Consider the following 19,159-nt stretch of genomic DNA (forward strand, 5'->3'; position numbering starts at 1 on the left):
ATAAACAGTTTTAACTATGGAACGAGCAAATGTGTATATTGTTTTCCTTTCTATTTGGTGTTCATGTTCAGTCAACCTTATTGATTTTTGAAGCTTGATTGACGTGGACAAACTTTTTCTATTTCATTTGTTGTTGACAATATTTATATTTTTCCTTCAAGCAATTCACATTTATTCTAGTGAAATAATGAATTTTATTCAAGTTTGACATTGGCTTCTGTTCCATTTCTATGCTATTCTTTACGTCGTTAGACGCACACATGAACGCGACAAATTGAACGCATCAACAATGTTACGTAATTAAAGAAACATTTTTTACTTATAAAATTGATGTTTATCACGTGCTACGCTCTCACAAAAATCAATTTTGCACATTCGTGACATTTTTATTTTTTTGTCTACTTTATTAACAAATTAAAAAAAGATTCAATAATACATTGAACGATCTGTGTCACAACTTTTGACACTTGTCTCGTAGCGCTAGAAGTGAGCTGTCAGACGCTTAGATGCAGGACCTTCGTCCTTGGTCCACTTTTTGGCAATTTCACTCCGGGCTGTGCAACGGTCATGATCATTAATGCAGCAGAAGAGGTGTATAAACAGGTAGATTCGATATCTTCTTGAGTTTTGACATTTCAGAATTATTTTCTTCTTGTAATTAAACGATTTTCCAGGCATTTTTAGTGAGGACGACTTCAGAAGGACACTTCGTTACTGCTGAACTAAATTCGGAATTTCATAAACTTTTTTGACTCAAATGCAATACAATCCCATCGTAATAACCACAAAAGGATTCGTTATTGTTAACCGCCAATGCTTTCATTCAACATGATATCAGTTTGTTTCACGTATACATTCATTTACATCCAATTTTACATCAGTAGGACACCGAGTTCAAACATAAAAACCAAGTGGACATTGTTGCCATGATATGTATGGTGGCAACTCTATAACAAATACCTACTGTACAACTCGATACTATTGGGTGAAATTAAATATTCATAAGGGGTAATTTATTACACGCGAATTAATGAAAAACAATAAATTTATATCATTAAAATGATAAGAACTGGCTATGCCATTTTGAGTAAGGTCAATTTACGGAAGAACAACAGCTCAATCGAAAATTGAAAGTATTCATAATCACCCGAAATCATATAGTGGTTTGAATTTTTCATTCAAAATCTTTGATTCTAAAACGAGGACCTAGTAAAAAATCAATTGCGAATTTCAACAGAGAACTGAAAGTAGGTAAAATCAAACCCGAAAGAAATCCACTGTGTTGAAGTGGAACATTTAAAAGTTCACAGTTCGAAATATCAGCAAATTTTTTTTTAATGATTTTGATTAGGGATTATCATCTTTCATTTATCTGAGTTTTTCGCAGAAAAAATTCCTTATCAATTAATTAAGGATGACAGCGTCCGGATATTATCCAGACTTCACCATTGCTTATGGTACTAAACTCCGCGAAATATCAGTTCTGTACGGAAATGCAATTTTTTCGAGCACTCATCGCTTTGTGGCATATCTAAAATTTAACATAGAATATAATTAGCCGCTTGGGAAGCAATCATTCGTCGTTTTCTCGCCAAAATTATAACATCACTTTTTTCAACTGAATTCGGAAAAATATATAAAATAATCGTTGCAGTTTTGAATAAAGAAAATATTACAAAGTGTTTCAATTTTATTTTTAACATTAGTTTGAAGAGATAAAAAATTAACGATCATACATACGAGCTTCCAGTAAACCGGTGAATAAATCTTTTTTTCTAAATACAAAATAAACAAGAGCACAGACTTGCGCTATCACATATTTCTTCTTTGTGATGTTCGCAATAGTGCAGACAGCGAAGGTGAATCATCGCATCGATATAGCAGCGACTGTTATATGTTGCTCTCACTCTTTTGTTAACCGGGGAATCCAAATTTTGGGGAATCACATTTAATACTTTTTTTGGATTTATCGATTGCCGAATATTTTTTTTTACCATTTTGATTCAGAACCGCATTGTAAATTAAATAATCTAATCTAAGATGATTCATGATATTCAGTTGTTCCTTCGTTAAGGATTTCAGTTTGAAATGACTGCACGTGAAACTCATCGAAGTTCCTTGAAATATTTTCGTAAATAAAATCGTTGCAAGTAAAATCCATCGCAAGCATAGAGATTTCTCGACATATGTATTATATACATATGTGATGTATACGTGATATATGCAGAAAAAAAAATTGCATGAGTTCAGCGAAAAAGCATAGAAAGAAATCTTAAAGTCAGTATTTACGATATCAATATCATTGATTACTTCACGGAAACCAGGCAGTGTTTATTTCATCCTCCTAATTTGATTGCTGAGTTGTCTCAAATGATACGCACTGAAACAAATGTATCCCGAGTAACTGTACAAATTTCGAACAAATTCAATCACCTAGTGATCCAATCACGTTTCATAGTTAGAATGCTTGAATGCAAAGCAAAGTATGCTATTTTATGACTTCCCTTTGATTTCTTTAACGCAAAATTTCTTAGTATGGTGAAATTGACATATTGACAACAGCAATTTTCGTTGGAACTGTCTTTTTGTCGTTTGAACGTGTTTATATGAGAGACGATCGCTCTGTAAAGTTTGTTTAAACAGTGTATAAATCCCTCCGCATAAAGATTCTGTTTATTATTTTTTTCTTGAATTGTATATGAGCGAATGATTCACAAGGAGAGCAGTAAGGCAATATATTCATAAATTGGACGGCAATTCAATTGCCGCAATTATGCCAATCCGCTGAACGAAAAAACCGTACCATAATTTGTCGCAACAATACAAAACTAAGAACGTAGACGTGAACGCAAGCGACGCAGACTCAACTGGATGAGAATTCGTCAAAGCGAATCGATGTGTTCAAAGATAAACTTCGAAAGTATTTGAGTTGAATGTGTGATGAAATTCCGCACACAATGGACTTTTGGCTTGGTCATAACATCGGTGATTTTTTCGATTTAGTTCATCAGTTTGATTTGCCCGAGCAAGAGCATCGACAATTCATTGTGCATTATTTTAAATCACATTTCATTTGCAGTTAAAAGGATTACAAGCTGTGATCACTGATCAGAAATAATTTAAAAACTGAAATAAAATCTCCCAATAAATAAAAAGCACGAAACAAGCGATAAATAAATTAAACGCTTTTTCTGCTCAATAAAAAAATCATTCAAATTGGATATAAAAATTTGAAAGTGAAAAAAATATCATAGCAAAAATGGAACCGGGTAATGCAGGCATGGAAAAGCTGATTCCAGCAATGAACAAAATTTTGGACGTGTGCACTCAAGTTGGCGTTGATATGCAATTTGATTTTCCGCAAATTGCTGTGATTGGATGCCAAAGTGCCGGGAAGAGTTCAGTTTTGGAGAATTTTGTCGGACGGTGAGTTTTTCTAAGAAACAATGAAAATAATAATAAAGCAAATAGCAATTTTTTCCGATGTTTGTGAAAAAGTTATTGAAATTTGTTTACAAAATATGTTTTTAAAAAAAAAGAGCAATATTCATTTGGTTCGCGAAATTTCAAGAGCTTACGTTTCTTTTATCATATTTTTTAAACAGAGATTTTTTGCCACGAGGCTCTGACATCGTAACTCGACGCCCGTTGATCTTGCAGTTGATCAGCTCAACAGAAGATAATGAGGGTGAGAAAACAATGACTTTTTACATTCTTTCAACATTCTTTAATTCATAAGTAAGTTTCGATAAAATCAGAGTTTGACTTATCCGCCAGATATATGCTATGGCATAAAAAAAATATGCGCATATTTTTGGTACATTTGGATTTTGTGACTAACTTACCATGTAAATTCATGTGCATTCCACGATTTTTTGTGGATCCCACGATTTTTTGTCCCAAATTCTTGGTATCCATATGAATTTACATGGTAAGTTAGTCACAAAATCCAAATGTACCAAAAAATATGCGCATATTTTTTCTATGCCATAGCATATATCTGGCGGATAAGTCAAACTCTGGATAAAATCGTGAATAATCCATATGTGATGAACATTTTGTTCCAATAGAGTATGGTGTATTTATGCACGACAAGGACAAAAAGTTCACCAATTTCGACGATATTCGTAAAGAAATCGAGTCTGTCACCGAAGAAATTGCCGGAAGCAAAAAGGGCATTTCTCATATTCCAATCAATTTGCACATTCATTCACCAAATGTATTGGACTTAACACTGATCGATTTGCCGGGTATAACCAAAGTTGCAGTTGGTGATCAGCCACCTGATATCGAGCAGCAAGTCAGAGACATGATCTTCAAGTACATCTCGAAAGAGAATTGTTTAATTCTGGCTGTTTCGCCAGCAAACTCCGATTTGGCCAATTCCGATGCCATAAAATTGGCAAAAGAAGTCGATCCACAAGGCGTTCGCACAATTGGTGTGATCACCAAATTGGATCTAATGGATGAAGGCACCAATGCTCGAAAGATCCTGGAAAATGAGCTGTTGCCATTGCGTCGTGGCTACATCGGTGTTGTAAATCGTTCTCAAAAACATATCAACGAAAAGAAAGATATTATGGCAGCGCTGAAGGCTGAACGTAATTTTTTCATGGGCCACAAAGATTATCGCCGTTTTGCTGACCGTATGGGCACACCATATTTGCAACGAGTGTTGAATCAACAGTTAACTGAACATATTCGCGATAAGCTGCCAAGTTTGCAGGATGAATTGAGCAAGCGGATGGTATCGCTCGAGAAAAAAGTGCAAGAATTCAACAACGTGAATTCAGATGATCCCGAGGCCATGAAAACAGTGATGCTTAAGTGAGTGATGAATCATCACTGATGACTTAAACTATCGTATTTTTGGTGAAATTGATAAAAACCAACGAATTTTGTGTTTCATTCCGTTTTCATAGAATCATTCGACAAATGCAATCGGATTTTGAAAAAGCGATTGGCGGGCTTGGCAGTGAAGACATTCGTACCGAAGGGCTGTCTAACGGTGCCATCATCTGCAAATTGTTCCATGAACGGTAATTAATCCAATTCATTCCTGAAGCCATGTGGGTTATATTTTGATTTTTTTTCGGTTTGTGTCAGTTTGCCACGTGACATTTCGCAAATCTCTCTGGACAGCGATCAGATGCGTCGTGAGATTAACTTTGCAGTGAGCAACATTTACGGTTATCGTGGTGTTTTGTTCGAACCATACATGGTGTTCGAAGACATTGTGAAAAAGCAAATTGAACGACTAAAAGAGCCGGTTCTTAAGTGCATCGAATTGGTGGTAGGCGAGTTAACTTCGGCTGTTCGGTTTTGCACTCAGCACGTAAGTGAATTGCCTTATTTCTAACTTGCATAATGAACGCAATTGTCATTCAGTTTTATTTGGATTTTAAAAAAAGATTTACATAGAAATCAAATGATAATCTGCAAACACATCCAACATTTTCATAATGAATTTAATTTGAAATTTCGTTCAATTGTCAAGATTGCAAATTATCCGAATTTACGCGGTGACATTGAAAACAATATCATTTCATTCATCCATAACAACGCGCCAAGATACAAACAAAATATTTTATCGCTGACCGATATGGAGCTCGCCTACATGAATTACAGCCATGACGAATTCATGAAGAACATGTAAGTGGACCCTTTAATATTTTTCGATTGCTTATACATGATCATAGTTCGGATTAATTCTAAATATTTCGCATACCTTTAATCCAATAGAACACCACGAAAAGCTAAGGGTGAAATAAGTGCCAGCAGTTCAGGTGAGTGAAATCGATTTATTTGTTTAGCAAAACAAGAAATGTGTAGCCTTCGATATTATCTATTTTCTTGGTCACTTATCATTTTTGACACAGTTTTCACCGATTCTGCCGTGGATGTAACTGGATGCTCTCGAATCGAGTCAATCCCAGATGAAGCGGCCACACATACCTTAAATGGGGATAACGAAAGTGTGAGTTTTGGATTGTTTTTACATTTCTATCAATGGACTGATTAATGCCATAGTTATGCTTTTCTTTCACTCATTTGACAAAAATTGAATTTTTATATTATTTATTATGGTAGATGCATTCACTAGAGGGTGAAGAATCAAAAGCAAATCATGAAACGAAGGATGCCAAAGATGCAAAAGATGAGAAGGAAATGAAAAACTATAATATAGATCCGTCACTCAATCGAACCGTCGGTGATATTTATGAAAAAATCGATTCTTACATGCGCATTGTCAAAAAAACCACACGTGATATGGTCCCAAAGGCGATCACATTGTACGTCGTAAAAGAATTGCAAGACTACATCAACGATAAGATTTTAATGGATTTTCTTGGTCTTCCAAGCGATGAATATGTTAGTATTTGAGAGGAAAAAAAATCATTGAGTACCTCAAGCATGATAATTGATTTATTCATATTTTTCAGGCTGAAAAATTCGCGTTGAGCCCAGAGGAAGCTCAAAAACACGATAAAAACTCCAAGACGTATGAAGCATGCAAATCAGCACTTGAAATTATTCGTATGTATTTGCCACTATCCCTTTTGATCGAATTATAAATGCTCATGTCATTGTTTGTTAACTCTCTCCAGGTACTGTGTCAAAGGAAACCGCTCATGGTGTCATCGCCAATGGAGAACAAAAATTGGCCCGTTCGTCGACTCCATCGATCGATTAGTGACTTCAGTATCACCGCGCTACTTGGACTTACTACCATTTATCAATTTCAATACACTTTTTTTCCTATCTAAGATTTAGCATGTAATTTCAATAATCCATTTATGTTCAATTTTCTCAGTTAGACACAGCCAAAACATTATACACCTTTGTAAAAAAAGTTTCGTTGTTGCCAAATAGTTTGCCGAATAAAAGTACATGCCATTGAATGATATAATTTTTTTTTGCCATCAGAATCACAACAATAAGCGTCTGCAAATGGAAAGTGTGAAGTTTTATTAGCTTTACAAAAAATATTCATTCAAATTTTATTTTTAATCATTTTGCATTTAAACGTAGGATTCGAATTGAAATGAATTGTAACTCCTTCATTGAAGTTCATATTTCATAATAAAAAGAAAATAAAAACGCATTTTCTGTGCAAGATAGTTGTATACATTAGTGTTTTCAACATCTTTGGCCCGAAGGCTAAAGTAAATTTGTTATTCAGGTAAGTAAAGAATGATTGATCTAGAATGAAAAAAAACGGCTGCTTGCTTATCCACCGAGTAAAAATTCGAATTGCTACTGCTGCTTATCAAAGTAGAACTTGGAAAATTAACATACCAATGCAAAATTGTTCTTACTGTAGTAACAAGGAATGAGTGTGAACAGGTTGAGTACTGGTAAACGATTAATGCTTATTAATGCTTAGATGATAAGGTGTGTGTACAATGTGAGAGCTACGTTATAGTGTACGTGACTATAGTCACATAGCATATATGCTACACTCACAAAAACAACATTTTTTATGCGATTATTTATTCACTATTTCATATTCAACTAATAAAATCATTTTTATTCAAGTTTAATGCACTTGGCGACATGTGTTGGAATTTCAATTCATAAATATTGTGATCTCAAGACCACTTTACTTAAATTTTACAACAAATAATTCGACATCCATTTGTTTCTATTCTGTTTAAATATCAACTTTTGGTGCGAATTCTCATTGAAAATCTCGAATGCTTTAACGGTATTTGCTTGTAGTTGGCTTGAAATTTCTTTTCGTAAGCATATTTAGTTGTCATCACTGAATAAAGATTCGAATATTCATTTGTTTTCAAGTGACAATGGTTCTGAATGTATTTTTGCAGCAACTTTCTTGATGAACCAAAGAAACAAATGCTATTTAGAAGGTTTGTTCTATTGACAAAATTAATTCTGCGCTGTAATCAAGTTCTCAAGATTTTATGATAAAGTTTTAGCTTCAATGCATGTCGAATTGTTCATAATTTCCATACCTCAAATGAACCATTGCGACGAACAAATTCCCTCAGAATATTTTGGTTTTAAAGTGCAACATAAAGTTTTTTTCATATAGAGTTGTTGTTGTAAACTCTATATAAAAAAAATTCATATTGCACTTTGAAACTAAAACATTCTAAGGGAATTTGTTTGTCGCAACGGTTCAAATCTAGGGGAATCACTCACTTTCCAAATGATGTGAATCTTACGAATCTTATGAATCTTTTGTTTACTGAAATCCAATATGGCGACTGACAGTTCTGTCGCCATTTTCAATTTGGATTCACGAGATTCATCAGATTCATCATATTCATGACGATTCGTTCACAGTAATGTGTTGAATCTGAGTGAATCTTTTGAATCTGTGTGTAAACATAAGAATATTGTTTGAATTTGGAAAAAGACTTCAATCATACAAACTGCATTGAATGATAAATTCCCCTAGGTTCAAATATTGGATCTGAATTGATCTAACTAATTGTCCGCTGGATTCATTTCATTTCCAATCATCAAGAAATCTTTCATTCCATATAATTTCGATTGCAAACAAAAACACACTCTTCTCTCAGGCGACTCTTTCTCAATCAATGAAGCTGATAACAATAATTAAAAGTGAATGAATGAGTTAAATTGGTTCTATATAATCTCTATATATTAGTACAATCGGTGCGATATAAAATAAGAAAAATGAATGAAACATCCGATAGGAGACAATCAGTGCAACATAAGATGCGGCAAAATTCAAAATGATGAATCATACGATAAGGCTCCCAACACTTCTCTCCTTTCAATCAGCAATGTTCAGCTAGAAAGGCTTTATTTTTCGAATTTATTTTGCTGCCAGAATTGGTAGTAATTCAAATGTAACCAACGATATTGATAGCGTTATAATGACGGAATATGTAACTAGTCCAGAAGATATTTACTTTAAGTCCAGAACAACTTATGGGCTCTTTATCCATAACTGAGACGTTAAAAAAACTTAGAGCAAAAACGAGACAAATAAAGTTGCGAGCAAAAGTGACACAACTCAGCATTGAGCAGAAAAGAAGTTTTTTTGCATTTGTCTCGCTACTGGAAAGGGACAGCGACTAGGTGTCGGCATTATTGTAGAAAATAAAAAGAACTACAAATAATATAAAGCTCATAAGGGTGTCAATTATTCATTAAATAGTTTATCGATCAACAACAAGTAACTCAGTCACGCAATTTTCTGTGGTGCTGTGATATCCAAACTAAGCGTAATACCGTAAATGCAATTTCCCCGATTAAACGAAACCTACATCAATCAGAAAAAAATTGACACTTATGTTTTAAATTTTTTATATTCACGATTCATTTATTTATACCTAATGCGACGCCATCTCATTTAAATTCAATAAACTTAAATAAATCCACTAAAGCGAACATTTCGAATACCGAGCAACGGAATTTATTGCGTTCACATGCTAAATACACTGTGTGAAAACCATTAATACGCTTGGAAAATCATTTAATCATTAAATGCACATTGAATCGAATGGGATAATGGGAAACAGATAAATAAAAAAAAACAGGTTTAATCATCAATGGATAAAATTGCATGGTTATGGAATGGATTAGAAATCGGAAACAATGTCTGATTTTCGTATAGAGCCAAACAGAAACGAGCAAATCCGATCCACTGCAAATGCCAGCACTGTGTCTGCTACCAGAACGCCAATCAAAATCTTTTTGAACTGAAAAAGAAAGGAGAAATTAGTAAAGGTTTTGGTCATAGTGTGAAATGGGTGCTTACTTCTTCTGGAAAATCGATGATTTCAAATGTTTGATTCAGTTCACTTGACACACCGAAGCTGAGCGCCACAATGACTGCACTCGATGCGAGTATAGCATACATGAGGAATTTATTCTCGCGCAATCGCTCCATAAACGGATGGCCCTTGTGATTCACAGCAAACGTTGACACTTGCAAGGCAAAGCAAATAATAAAAACCGTACTGTTGATAATATTCGGTTTGAAGGCTTCCTCCTCTTCACCCGGCGCCAAATCAATGTTTAGCTTCACTTTGCCTTCTCGTTGCGGACTTCGGGCGGTCGCTTCATAGGTCAGATAGACGAGTGCAGTAAAGTGAACCGCAAACTGGAGTAATATCGATGAAATCGTATAAAAATTGAAAATGTTTGGCAACGGTGCCTCCTTTGATAGCACTTTCAGAGGCTTCGATTTGATTATAAACAAGAAGCAGGCCGCAATGAAGATTCCCTGCAGCGTTGCCTGTGTATCACTAAATTTAAATCCATCAATGTATAACACCGATTGACAGTACGCCGAAATGAGCGCGTTCAACGCTAGGATTTTGAACATTTGTAGCGTGGTGACGAGCGTACAACGACCTTGCTTGATTATGTGACACACTGAAATGGGAAAGAAAAATTGTAAACATGAAGAGATTAAGACGAATTGATAATGCTTTTGCATACCGCAGTTAATCGATGATGTTTTGCTCGTGAATGGAGCAGCGATACTGGCATCGCCTAATTTGACAATTTGCACCTGTTCTTCATCCATGTCTTTGAGTGCCTTATTCAACAGAGCCTGTGACTGTTCACGATGTCTTGCAATGGCACGCTCTCTTGCTGTCAGCGGAGGTGCAGTACGTTCATTGACTCCACGGACTCGGTTTTGTATGGCATTATTACTCGCAGCAGGTGGTGGCACAATTGAACCCGGCGCTGGCAATGTATTTTCTGGTTTCACTTTTCCCCTTTTTATCGATGCATTACTAAGAATCGATACACCAACATGAGCATGTTTCAAAGCTCCAACATCATTGGTACCATCACCACACATCAATGTGAAGAATCCTGAAAATAATGACATATAGTGGATTAGCAAGGATTGATCTCTTTTTAAATCTTTCATTATTTTGACATTTTTTTCTTGTTTTAAGACATTTTCCTCCAAAACTCCCTAAGTGTCCATAGACTCTATTCAACATTCCCTTTTCTCTATTCTCTCTATTCAACCCTATTTCCACTCACCAAGTGATTTCAGTGTCGTTATGATGAATTCTTTCTGTTTTGGCGCAAATCGAGCATAGACGGTAATGTATGGAGCAATTTTCTGGAAATATTGATACTCGTATTCGCATAAGTATTGAAGCCCTTCTCCTGTAATGGCCAAATCGTAGTTTTGTATTAAATTTTTCCATGAATTAAAATCAATTGGCTCAACTTGGTCTTCATTTATCGAAATCCAAACGTATTTTGGCTTCTCGTCACTGGTATTTTGCACATCTTGACTCAACACCAAGATGGTTTTTCGTGTAAAACGGAGCTCCTTCGCCACATGACATGCCGTCAATGGATTGTCACCGGTAATCATTACAACTTTGTGTGATGACTTGACGATTTCCTTGATTGCACTCTTTGAATCACTTTTCAACGGGCATGAAATGATTACAAAGCCGGCAAATTCCAAATCTTTTTCCACATCTTCGCGTTTAATCTCACGAGCCTTTTGATTGTCCAATGTTCCGAATTCCTTGTATGCCAAGGCCAAAACTCGAGCGCCACGTCGTGAAAACTCTAAATAAGTCTGAAATCGAGAAATTGGTCGTTTTAATTAGGAACAAATTTGAGGATTGGGAAATAAAAGGATGAAAAATTCATCAATGAAAGAAAATTTATCCCAATTCACTTCAGGACAATTCACAATGTTTACCTTCTGATAATTTTCCGGAACAGATTTGAGCATTTTCATGACGACTTCCGGTGCACCTTTGACCGTTCCGATATAATGAACTTCATTGGTGAATTGAACGAGACATCCAGCCAAAACTGACATCCGTTTCAATGCTGACGAGAAATAGAATCGTTGGTAAATCTTCATAGCCTTGTATTTGGCTTTCTTCGGAATGACACTATCTTGTTTGGTAAGATTCCAGTCGATAGCGGTGAGTGTTGCTTTTTCCAGTGGATCTCCAACCAAACCATCATCGAGTTGAGCAAGTGAATGACACGTAGCAAGTACGCTTATTGTTTTTTCATTTGCTTCTGCGATGTTCAGCGTTTCCGATGTTGATTCAGTCAATCCGGCTATGCCTTCAACTAGAAGGTCATCGCTGGTCAGTGTTCCAGTTTTGTCAAAGCAGCAAATTTGCACTTTGCCAGCTAATGGAATTCTGAATGGTTCGGTGCAGAACACAAACAGCTTAGCCAATTTGATCAATGAAGTATTCACCGCCAATGACAATTCGATGGGCAAATCGGGTGGAATAATCGACGTCAAAATGAGTGTACATTCCAAAAACAGCTTGTATCGACTGCGTTCCAAATCTTCGGTGCCCTTGATCCATACGTAACTTGCAGCCGTTACGGCGAATATCAAAAGGAATAAAATGAATGCAAATGTTTCGGCATTGTTCTCAGTGACGCGTTGGACACCAAACAAAATGGTACGTAAAAGTTTTCCCTGTGATGTATTGAATCCCGTTCGGATGACATAAGCGATGCATCCATCGTCTGGTGCACGTAGAGCAACCTTTGTCGGTGGAGTGTGTTGCACAACTTTTGTACCGCCGAATAGAGTAAACAGTTTGCCATCGCTTTCAGGGTCAAGTTCGCGATTGATTTCATCGGTGGCTTCAAGTGACTCTTTAATTTGCGGCACAGATTCACCGGTTAACATACTTTCGTCCACGATACAACTACCTCTTAGCAATACAACGTCACACGGAACAAAGGAATCATTTTTGCTGCGTCCAACCGATATTAAATCGCCGGGTGTTAATTGATCCGACATAATTTGACGCCATTTATTGTTGCGATACACATTGACTAGGCTTGGTTTGTTGCCCATTTTCCGAATTTCCGCCATATTTCGGAGCTGTTGTTGCACCAACGTACACTCGAATACGACCAACATGAATAAGGTGAACAATGAGTAGTACATGTATTGATCCAAACACCATAATCCAACGGAAAATATTTGAAACACGAAAAATGGTGCAGTAGCACGTTCAGTAAATAATTTCAAAAACTCGGGTACAACCATTTCCATTTGATTATTTCCGTACCGTTTGTTTGCCAGCTCAACATCCACTTCGTTCTGATGACCTTTGCTATTCATATACTCGCCATATGTTTTGTGAATGGGAAAATCAATGCCACGGAACGTTTTCTTGTCTGCATCCCACACGTATTTGATCTTTTGGAAAATGAACCAAGAGATGATCTGCTTGTTAGCGTCATTTAACTGCGTTTGATGGACGGGTACCATTTCGGGTGAGCCATTATTTGGCATCGGTACAACTTTGACGAAGACATTCTCTTGTGGCAGCTCAAACTTTACCTTGGAAATGAAAATAGACAGAAAAATCGTTATAAATGAGCTCAATGGACAATATCGAAGTTGAATTTGTTGAAAACATTCAAACACCGCAAACATTTCTCTTATCAATTAGGGAGACACGTTTTCAATTTCATGGCAAAAGTGATTAGTCATATGATCGTAGTTACCTTTCGACAATTCAAAAATGCTGCAATATGAACGCTCCAATAGCAGCACAGCACGGTCAATATGTGCACACATCCGACCACAGCCAAAGCAATGAAACCGATTTCATAGTGGTCGGCATCGGTTTGGTATAAAAATCCTAAACAGATTAAATAGAACACTACGAACGGCCAGACAATGGCTCGCAGAGCAAGCGGTAGGATTCTATGAAGCGTGACATAATGAACTAAATCGTCGATTGAATGTTTCTTTTTAAAGTGTTGTGTCATTTTTCTTTGTTTATTTATGCGTGTATATTGGCCGGTTTAGGATGGTCTAAAAGGGAATAAAATTGAACCGAGCCGGTCAACTTCAATGTGTTGTGGGATTTCTTTTCGTTTTCGCACAGAATGAAAAAAACACCACTAATTTCGATGTGTGAATCTATTATTTCGGATGTGAGGAGCGAAAACTCTACGTGTTTTATACGTGACGGAAAAAGTCAAAACTGTGACGTTGCGGTCGATTCCATACGGACTTGTTAACTGCATTTGTCAAACCACGACAATCTCTCAATTCGATTCTCAATCCATTTCTCCTTCAAAATGGAATTGAAAGAAAAAAAACGTAATGTTTCTATTGACATCGAACCGATGTGAAGTTGGTTAATGCATAGTTTGACGATTCCATACCAAAACGAAACAAAAAATGAAATTGAACTCTGCTTTTTTGCTCAGTATGTAACGCATAAAACCAAAATATTCGTGTGACTTTCGATTCCCTTCTGAAGATTAGGCTGGTTTCAGTTTTAAAAAGACCAAAAAGAAATGAGGCTGTGAGAATGAAAATGGCAATACAGGAATAAACACTCTGAACCGCATCAAGAAAAAAAATTCGCCAAAGTGAATCATGAGTTCTGAATACGCAAAAGTGAACCATGAACCTTCTAAGCTGTCCATGTAAATTCATGTTTCACTTTTGCATATTCAGAACTCATGATCCATTTTCGCGAATTTTTTTTCTTGATGCGTTTCAGAATGTTTATTCCTGTATTGCCATTTTCATTCTCACAGCCTCAAATGTTGCACGATGTTTATGGATTTTGACATTACTTTTACCAGATGAATGGCTAAAGATTGTAGCCTGTCGCTTATAACATTGGCTGCTGAAATATAGTTCAAAAACTGTACATGAATTCAAATGCAGTGATATGTTGTATTCAAAATTATTATTATTTTTTTTTTTTTTTGAATAAATAAAAACCAATAAAAAGAAAATCGATTACTTTTCTACCATTTTCAACTGAATCAAAGACAAAAATCGAAAGAAAAAATTAATTTCTCCTCCATTTTTATACAGTATTCGATGAGCTCAACTCATTGCTGTTTTCAGCACATCGAGATTCGCATTCCTAATCATTTGTTTTCCATAAAATTCCAAAACCTAATCATAATCAAAACCACTATTAAAATTAATCGTCATTCCAATTGATGCGTAGAGCGATAGTTTTCTTCCTTGTTCTCACTAGAAGCGCATATTTCTTGACAAATATCTCGCGAACTGGGGTATTGAAATGCTCGTATGTATTGATGTTGAAACAAACACGAATACCTTTAATTCTTCGAATGAAAATGGCATTCGCAAATAGTGAAATGTCCTTAGCACTTTTATACAATTGGAATTGAACTTCCCTCTTGTGTGCTATCAAAATTGACGAGCTCTCCATTTGACAGCTTGAACTCGTTTGAGATTGACCAAACTGAACTCAGTGCTCATCAGTGCCATTTTTGTACTGAGGAAAAGATATTCTTCGACATAAATCGTAACTTTTTTCGCGCCAACCAATCGCGTTCGCTCCTTGTTCAATGCTGGCAAGTCAATGACACCATTTTTGTAGAAAGCACCTGAATGGCGCAGACCGCAGAATTTAATTTTCTTTACCTTCGCAGCGTAACGCAAGAATGGTATAATTTCGTCGATTGTGGCATGCCCAATGTAAATTCGTTCGACGTTAATGAGACTCTTTGCCACGACATCCAGATTTAAATTGACATCAAAAAAACCAAAACACAGTTCCTTTAGCTCTGGCATTGGTGGTAAAGTGGCCGGTGATTCTATGTGGTCTATAAACAATTTTTCCATTCCACGCACCGATGCGATTTGATCCAATCCTTGGTTCACCCTCGAAATGTATACATGTACTCGCTTGTAAAATCCTTGTTCGTATAGTTGATTGAGTAGTTCACAAATGGTATGCATGCCATTCTGATAGAAATAATCATGATTAACATTCAACTGGTCAATTTTAATGTTTGACCCCAAAAGACAGTTGCCATTTACGCAAAGAATTGTGAATGTAGTGGAGATTGTTCGAATATTTGGGTTCAATTCGAAGAACGTCTTCAATTCAGAGAATTCACCAGCCATATCACTTCCACGAACATAAACGTGTTCAATTGTCGGATACTGTCGATGTTGCCACCCATTGTCATTTCCGATGAATGCATTATTTTGATCAAATATTTCACCAATTGACAAATATTTCAAATTTGTGCACCATTTGAGAATTGACTCGTAGAAGTCACCATTCAGTTGGCGTATGTGGATTCCCAATCGTTCCAGCTGAGGCAAAATCCTTTTGAATGGATCGTTTTCATTTTCAGTCATTACACCATGTACTGTAGCCTCCTTGATCATTTTGATTTTATTCGGATCAGAATATAAAAAATCATCGCTTTGGAATACGCCAAAAGAAAATTTGCTATAACCAATTTTCACCGCTTTATAATTGGTTTTGATAACGTAGTCGGCCACTGATTTCATTCGTTTACACGTTTGGCGAAGTGAACGCAAGTCATCCAATGACAACCACTCGAATAACTCTTCAAAACAGTCGACGTTCAGCTTGAAAATAGGCGAAGATAACTGATTATTCAATGTGTCAGCTACAGCGTTTTGAGTTCGGTCCTGGTGGTCAACGGTGGTTGAACTTTCCATATCCAATAGAGTGTTTTCTGAACTTCCCCTTTTTTGTCACTAATTTTGTTGTTGGTCTTTTACTCCGAACGTTTACAAGAAAAACAAAAACATCAGTGACTCAAAAAAATGTACGATTCAAAGAATATTCAACTTACTCAATTTCTATTGACGCCGATGAATTGTATTGCTCAACAGATGATGAAAATGTCAAACGATGATGCATCGATTGCTTATTTTATATTTGACGTTAAGTACTTAAGTACGACTGACAGTATCTCTGTGGATATTTTTGAAAAGGTCGCCGAAGGGAATCACATCATCTTATTCAAGTTAACCAATCCATTACTGTACGAGAGACACACATTCTGGAGTATAATGATGGGAGGTTTCGCTTACTGGACATCGCTCATCAATGAAAAATAGTTCAAATTATCGATTCAGATTGATTTCAATGTTTATGCTAGGATCATCTTTATTTCATTCTGTTCATGAGTTCGTCGCAAGTTTTGTCAAAGCATGTGAGGTTAAGATATTCAAACCGGTGAAGTGTTTCTTTCCTCTGTGATTCGTATCATTCAAAGAACAACACGTTTATTGAATAAATTTTATTTTTATTTATGAATATCGTTTGCAAAAGTACAAAAAATCATCAAAAACGTTTTTATGTATTATCAGTAATGGAAATGGAAGTGTAATTTATACTAAAGTGTTTCTGGAAGATGAATGATCTTTGTACAGTTGGTATTGAATTTTGCTGTTTTATGCTATTCAAATTCATGAATCCATTCGACTGCTTCATCTCGTTTGAGATTGATCAAACTGAACTCAGTCTCCTTCGATGCTTTTTTTTTGCGAGAAAAATACTTTCTTTTGCATAAACTGTAACTTTTCTCGCGCCATTCAATCGTCCTCACTCTCTGTTGAATAATGGCAAATTGATGAAATCATCAACATCTGAGTAATGAGCTTCTTCATCTTCGACTTTGATTTCCTTTAACTTCGCAGCGTAACGCAAGAATGGTATAATTCGTTCGATTTTTGCACGCCCAATGTAAACTCGTTCGACGTTGATGAGACTCTCTGTCACGGCAACCAGGTCAATATGAGTAACAGGAAAAATAATGGCCAGTTCTTTGAGCTCTGGCATTGATGGTAAAGCGGCCAGTGAATCTGCAGAATGTAGATACAATTTTTCCATTCCACGCACCGAAGCGATTTTTTCCAATTTGACCATTTTAGATTTATCCAATTTGTTCGCGTGATTGCATAAAAGGGTTGTCGTTTCCAGGAAATAGATCGCATGTCGTGGATAGTGTTTGGATTTTTGGGTTCGATTCGAGGAGTGTCTTGAATTCAGACATTTCGTTACCCACAGCATGATGTCCCATGAGTTTGACGTGTTCGATTTGTGGATACTTACGATGTAGCCACCCATTGTTGTTCCCTATGATAAGATTATCTCCGATGCGTTTGATTGCCAAATACTTCAACTTTGGAGACAATTTGAGAATTGATTCAAAGAAGTCGCCATTCAATCGCCATGTGCTAATTTTGAGTCATTCCAACTGAGGCAAAATACCTTTACCATAGTCCAACGGAAAAGATTTGAAATACAAAAAATGGTGCGGTGGCACGTTCAATAAAAAATTCCAAAAACTCGGGTACAACCATTTCCATTTGATTATTTCCGTACCGCTTTTGTGCCAGCTCAAAACCATCTTCGTTCTGATGACCTTTGCAATTCATATACTCTCCATATGTTTTGTGAATGGAGAAATCAATGCCACGGAACGTTTTCTTGTCTGCATCTCACACGTATTTGATCTTTTGGAAAATGAACCAAGAGATGATCTGCTTGTTAGCGTCATTTAACTGCGTTTGATGGACGGAGCCATTATTTGGCATCGGTACAACTTTGACGAAGACATTTTTTTGTGGCAGCTCAAACTTTACCTTGGAAATGAAAATAGACAGAAAAATCGTTATAATTGTGCTCAACGGACAATATCGAAGTTGAATTTGTTGAAAACATTTCTCTTATCAATTAGGGAGACACGTTTTCAATTTCATGGCAAAAGTGATTAGTCATATGATCGTAGTTACCTTTCGACAATTCAAAAATGCTGCAATATGAACGCTCCAATAGCAGCACAGCACGGTCAATATGTGCACACATCCAACCACAGCCAATGCAATGAAACCGATTTCATAGTGGTCGGCATCGGTTTGGTATAAAAATCCTAAACAGATTAAATAGAACACTACAAACGGCCAGACAATGGCTCGCAGAGCAAGCGGTAGGATTCTATGAAGCGTGACATAATGAACTAAATCGTCGATTGAATGTTTCTTTTTAAAGTGTTGTGTCATTTTTCTTTGTTTATTTATGCGTGTATATTGGCCGGTTTAGGATGGTCTAAAAGGGAATAAAATTGAACCGAGCCGGTCAACTTCAATGTTTTGTTGGATTTCTTTTCGTTTTCGCACAGAATGAAAAAAACACCACTAATTTCGATGTGTGAATCTATTATTTCGGATGTGAGGAGCGAAAACTCTACGTGTTTTATACGTGACGGAAAAAGTCAAAACTGTGACGTTGCGGTCAATTCCATACGGACTTGTTAACTGCATTTGTCAAATGATACGTAAGACCACGACATTCGTTTGATTCACAATCATTTTCCCTTCACAGTTTGAACGTGAAAGAAAAAAAAATACGTA

General features: G+C 36.2%; 2 protein-coding genes and 1 long non-coding RNA gene across 4 annotated transcripts; 1 reads left to right on the forward strand and 2 right to left on the reverse strand.

Annotated features, from left to right (window-relative positions):
* The first annotated feature begins 209 nt into the window (after positions 1-209).
* Positions 210-6,902, forward strand: LOC129565366 (dynamin-like). 2 transcript variants are annotated; one of them, XM_055440180.1, is made up of 12 exons: positions 210-603; positions 675-3,426; positions 3,606-3,688; positions 4,071-4,827; positions 4,923-5,039; positions 5,107-5,335; positions 5,498-5,652; positions 5,743-5,786; positions 5,880-5,977; positions 6,091-6,372; positions 6,444-6,537; positions 6,609-6,902. In XM_055440180.1, the coding sequence occupies exons 2-12, from the start codon at positions 3,260-3,262 to the stop codon at positions 6,692-6,694; spliced, it is 2,112 nt and encodes a 703-aa protein (XP_055296155.1). In that variant the 5' UTR covers positions 210-603; positions 675-3,259; the 3' UTR covers positions 6,695-6,902. The 2 variants fall into 2 exon arrangements, with proteins under 2 accessions (XP_055296155.1, XP_055296154.1); XM_055440179.1 differs by lacking the exon at positions 210-603 and having other exon boundaries at positions 2,051-3,426; positions 6,444-6,541.
* A 2,389-nt stretch (positions 6,903-9,291) lies between these two features.
* LOC129565364 (endoplasmic reticulum transmembrane helix translocase) lies at positions 9,292-14,112 on the reverse strand. The gene is made up of 6 exons (XM_055440175.1): positions 13,483-14,112; positions 11,687-13,315; positions 11,005-11,560; positions 10,444-10,827; positions 9,758-10,377; positions 9,292-9,698 (listed from the first exon to the last, which is right to left on the reverse strand). The coding sequence occupies exons 1-6, from the start codon at positions 13,747-13,749 to the stop codon at positions 9,579-9,581; spliced, it is 3,576 nt and encodes a 1,191-aa protein (XP_055296150.1). The 5' UTR covers positions 13,750-14,112; the 3' UTR covers positions 9,292-9,578.
* Positions 14,113-17,028: 2,916 nt separating this feature from the next.
* LOC129565372 (uncharacterized) lies at positions 17,029-19,142 on the reverse strand. Its single transcript, XR_008687604.1, has 2 exons — positions 18,542-19,142; positions 17,029-18,391 (listed from the first exon to the last, which is right to left on the reverse strand). It is a non-coding gene; the product is annotated as an uncharacterized LOC129565372 (long non-coding RNA).
* Between the last annotated feature and the right edge of the window lie 17 nt (positions 19,143-19,159).

Source organism: Sitodiplosis mosellana, unplaced genomic scaffold, assembly GCF_009176505.1.
Source record: "Sitodiplosis mosellana isolate CC-2019 unplaced genomic scaffold, AAFC_SMos_1.0 Smas_scaffold_2, whole genome shotgun sequence".
Lineage (NCBI taxonomy): Eukaryota > Metazoa > Arthropoda > Insecta > Diptera > Cecidomyiidae > Sitodiplosis > Sitodiplosis mosellana.

Coding starts and splice junctions, on each gene's coding strand:
- LOC129565364 (XM_055440175.1), bottom strand. CDS start 13,749: ATGACACAACACTTTAAAAAGAAACATTCAATCGACGATTTAGTTCAT. Junction 10,828..11,004: donor AACGACACTGAAATCACTTG/GTGAGTGGAAAT, acceptor CATTATTTTCAG/GATTCTTCACATTGATGTGT. Junction 10,378..10,443: donor AACATCATCGATTAACTGCG/GTATGCAAAAGC, acceptor TTCCCATTTCAG/TGTGTCACATAATCAAGCAA.
- LOC129565366 (XM_055440179.1), top strand. CDS start 3,260: ATGGAACCGGGTAATGCAGGCATGGAAAAGCTGATTCCAGCAATGAAC. Junction 5,653..5,742: donor GACGAATTCATGAAGAACAT/GTAAGTGGACCC, acceptor TTAATCCAATAG/AACACCACGAAAAGCTAAGG. Junction 5,787..5,879: donor AATAAGTGCCAGCAGTTCAG/GTGAGTGAAATC, acceptor TTTTTGACACAG/TTTTCACCGATTCTGCCGTG.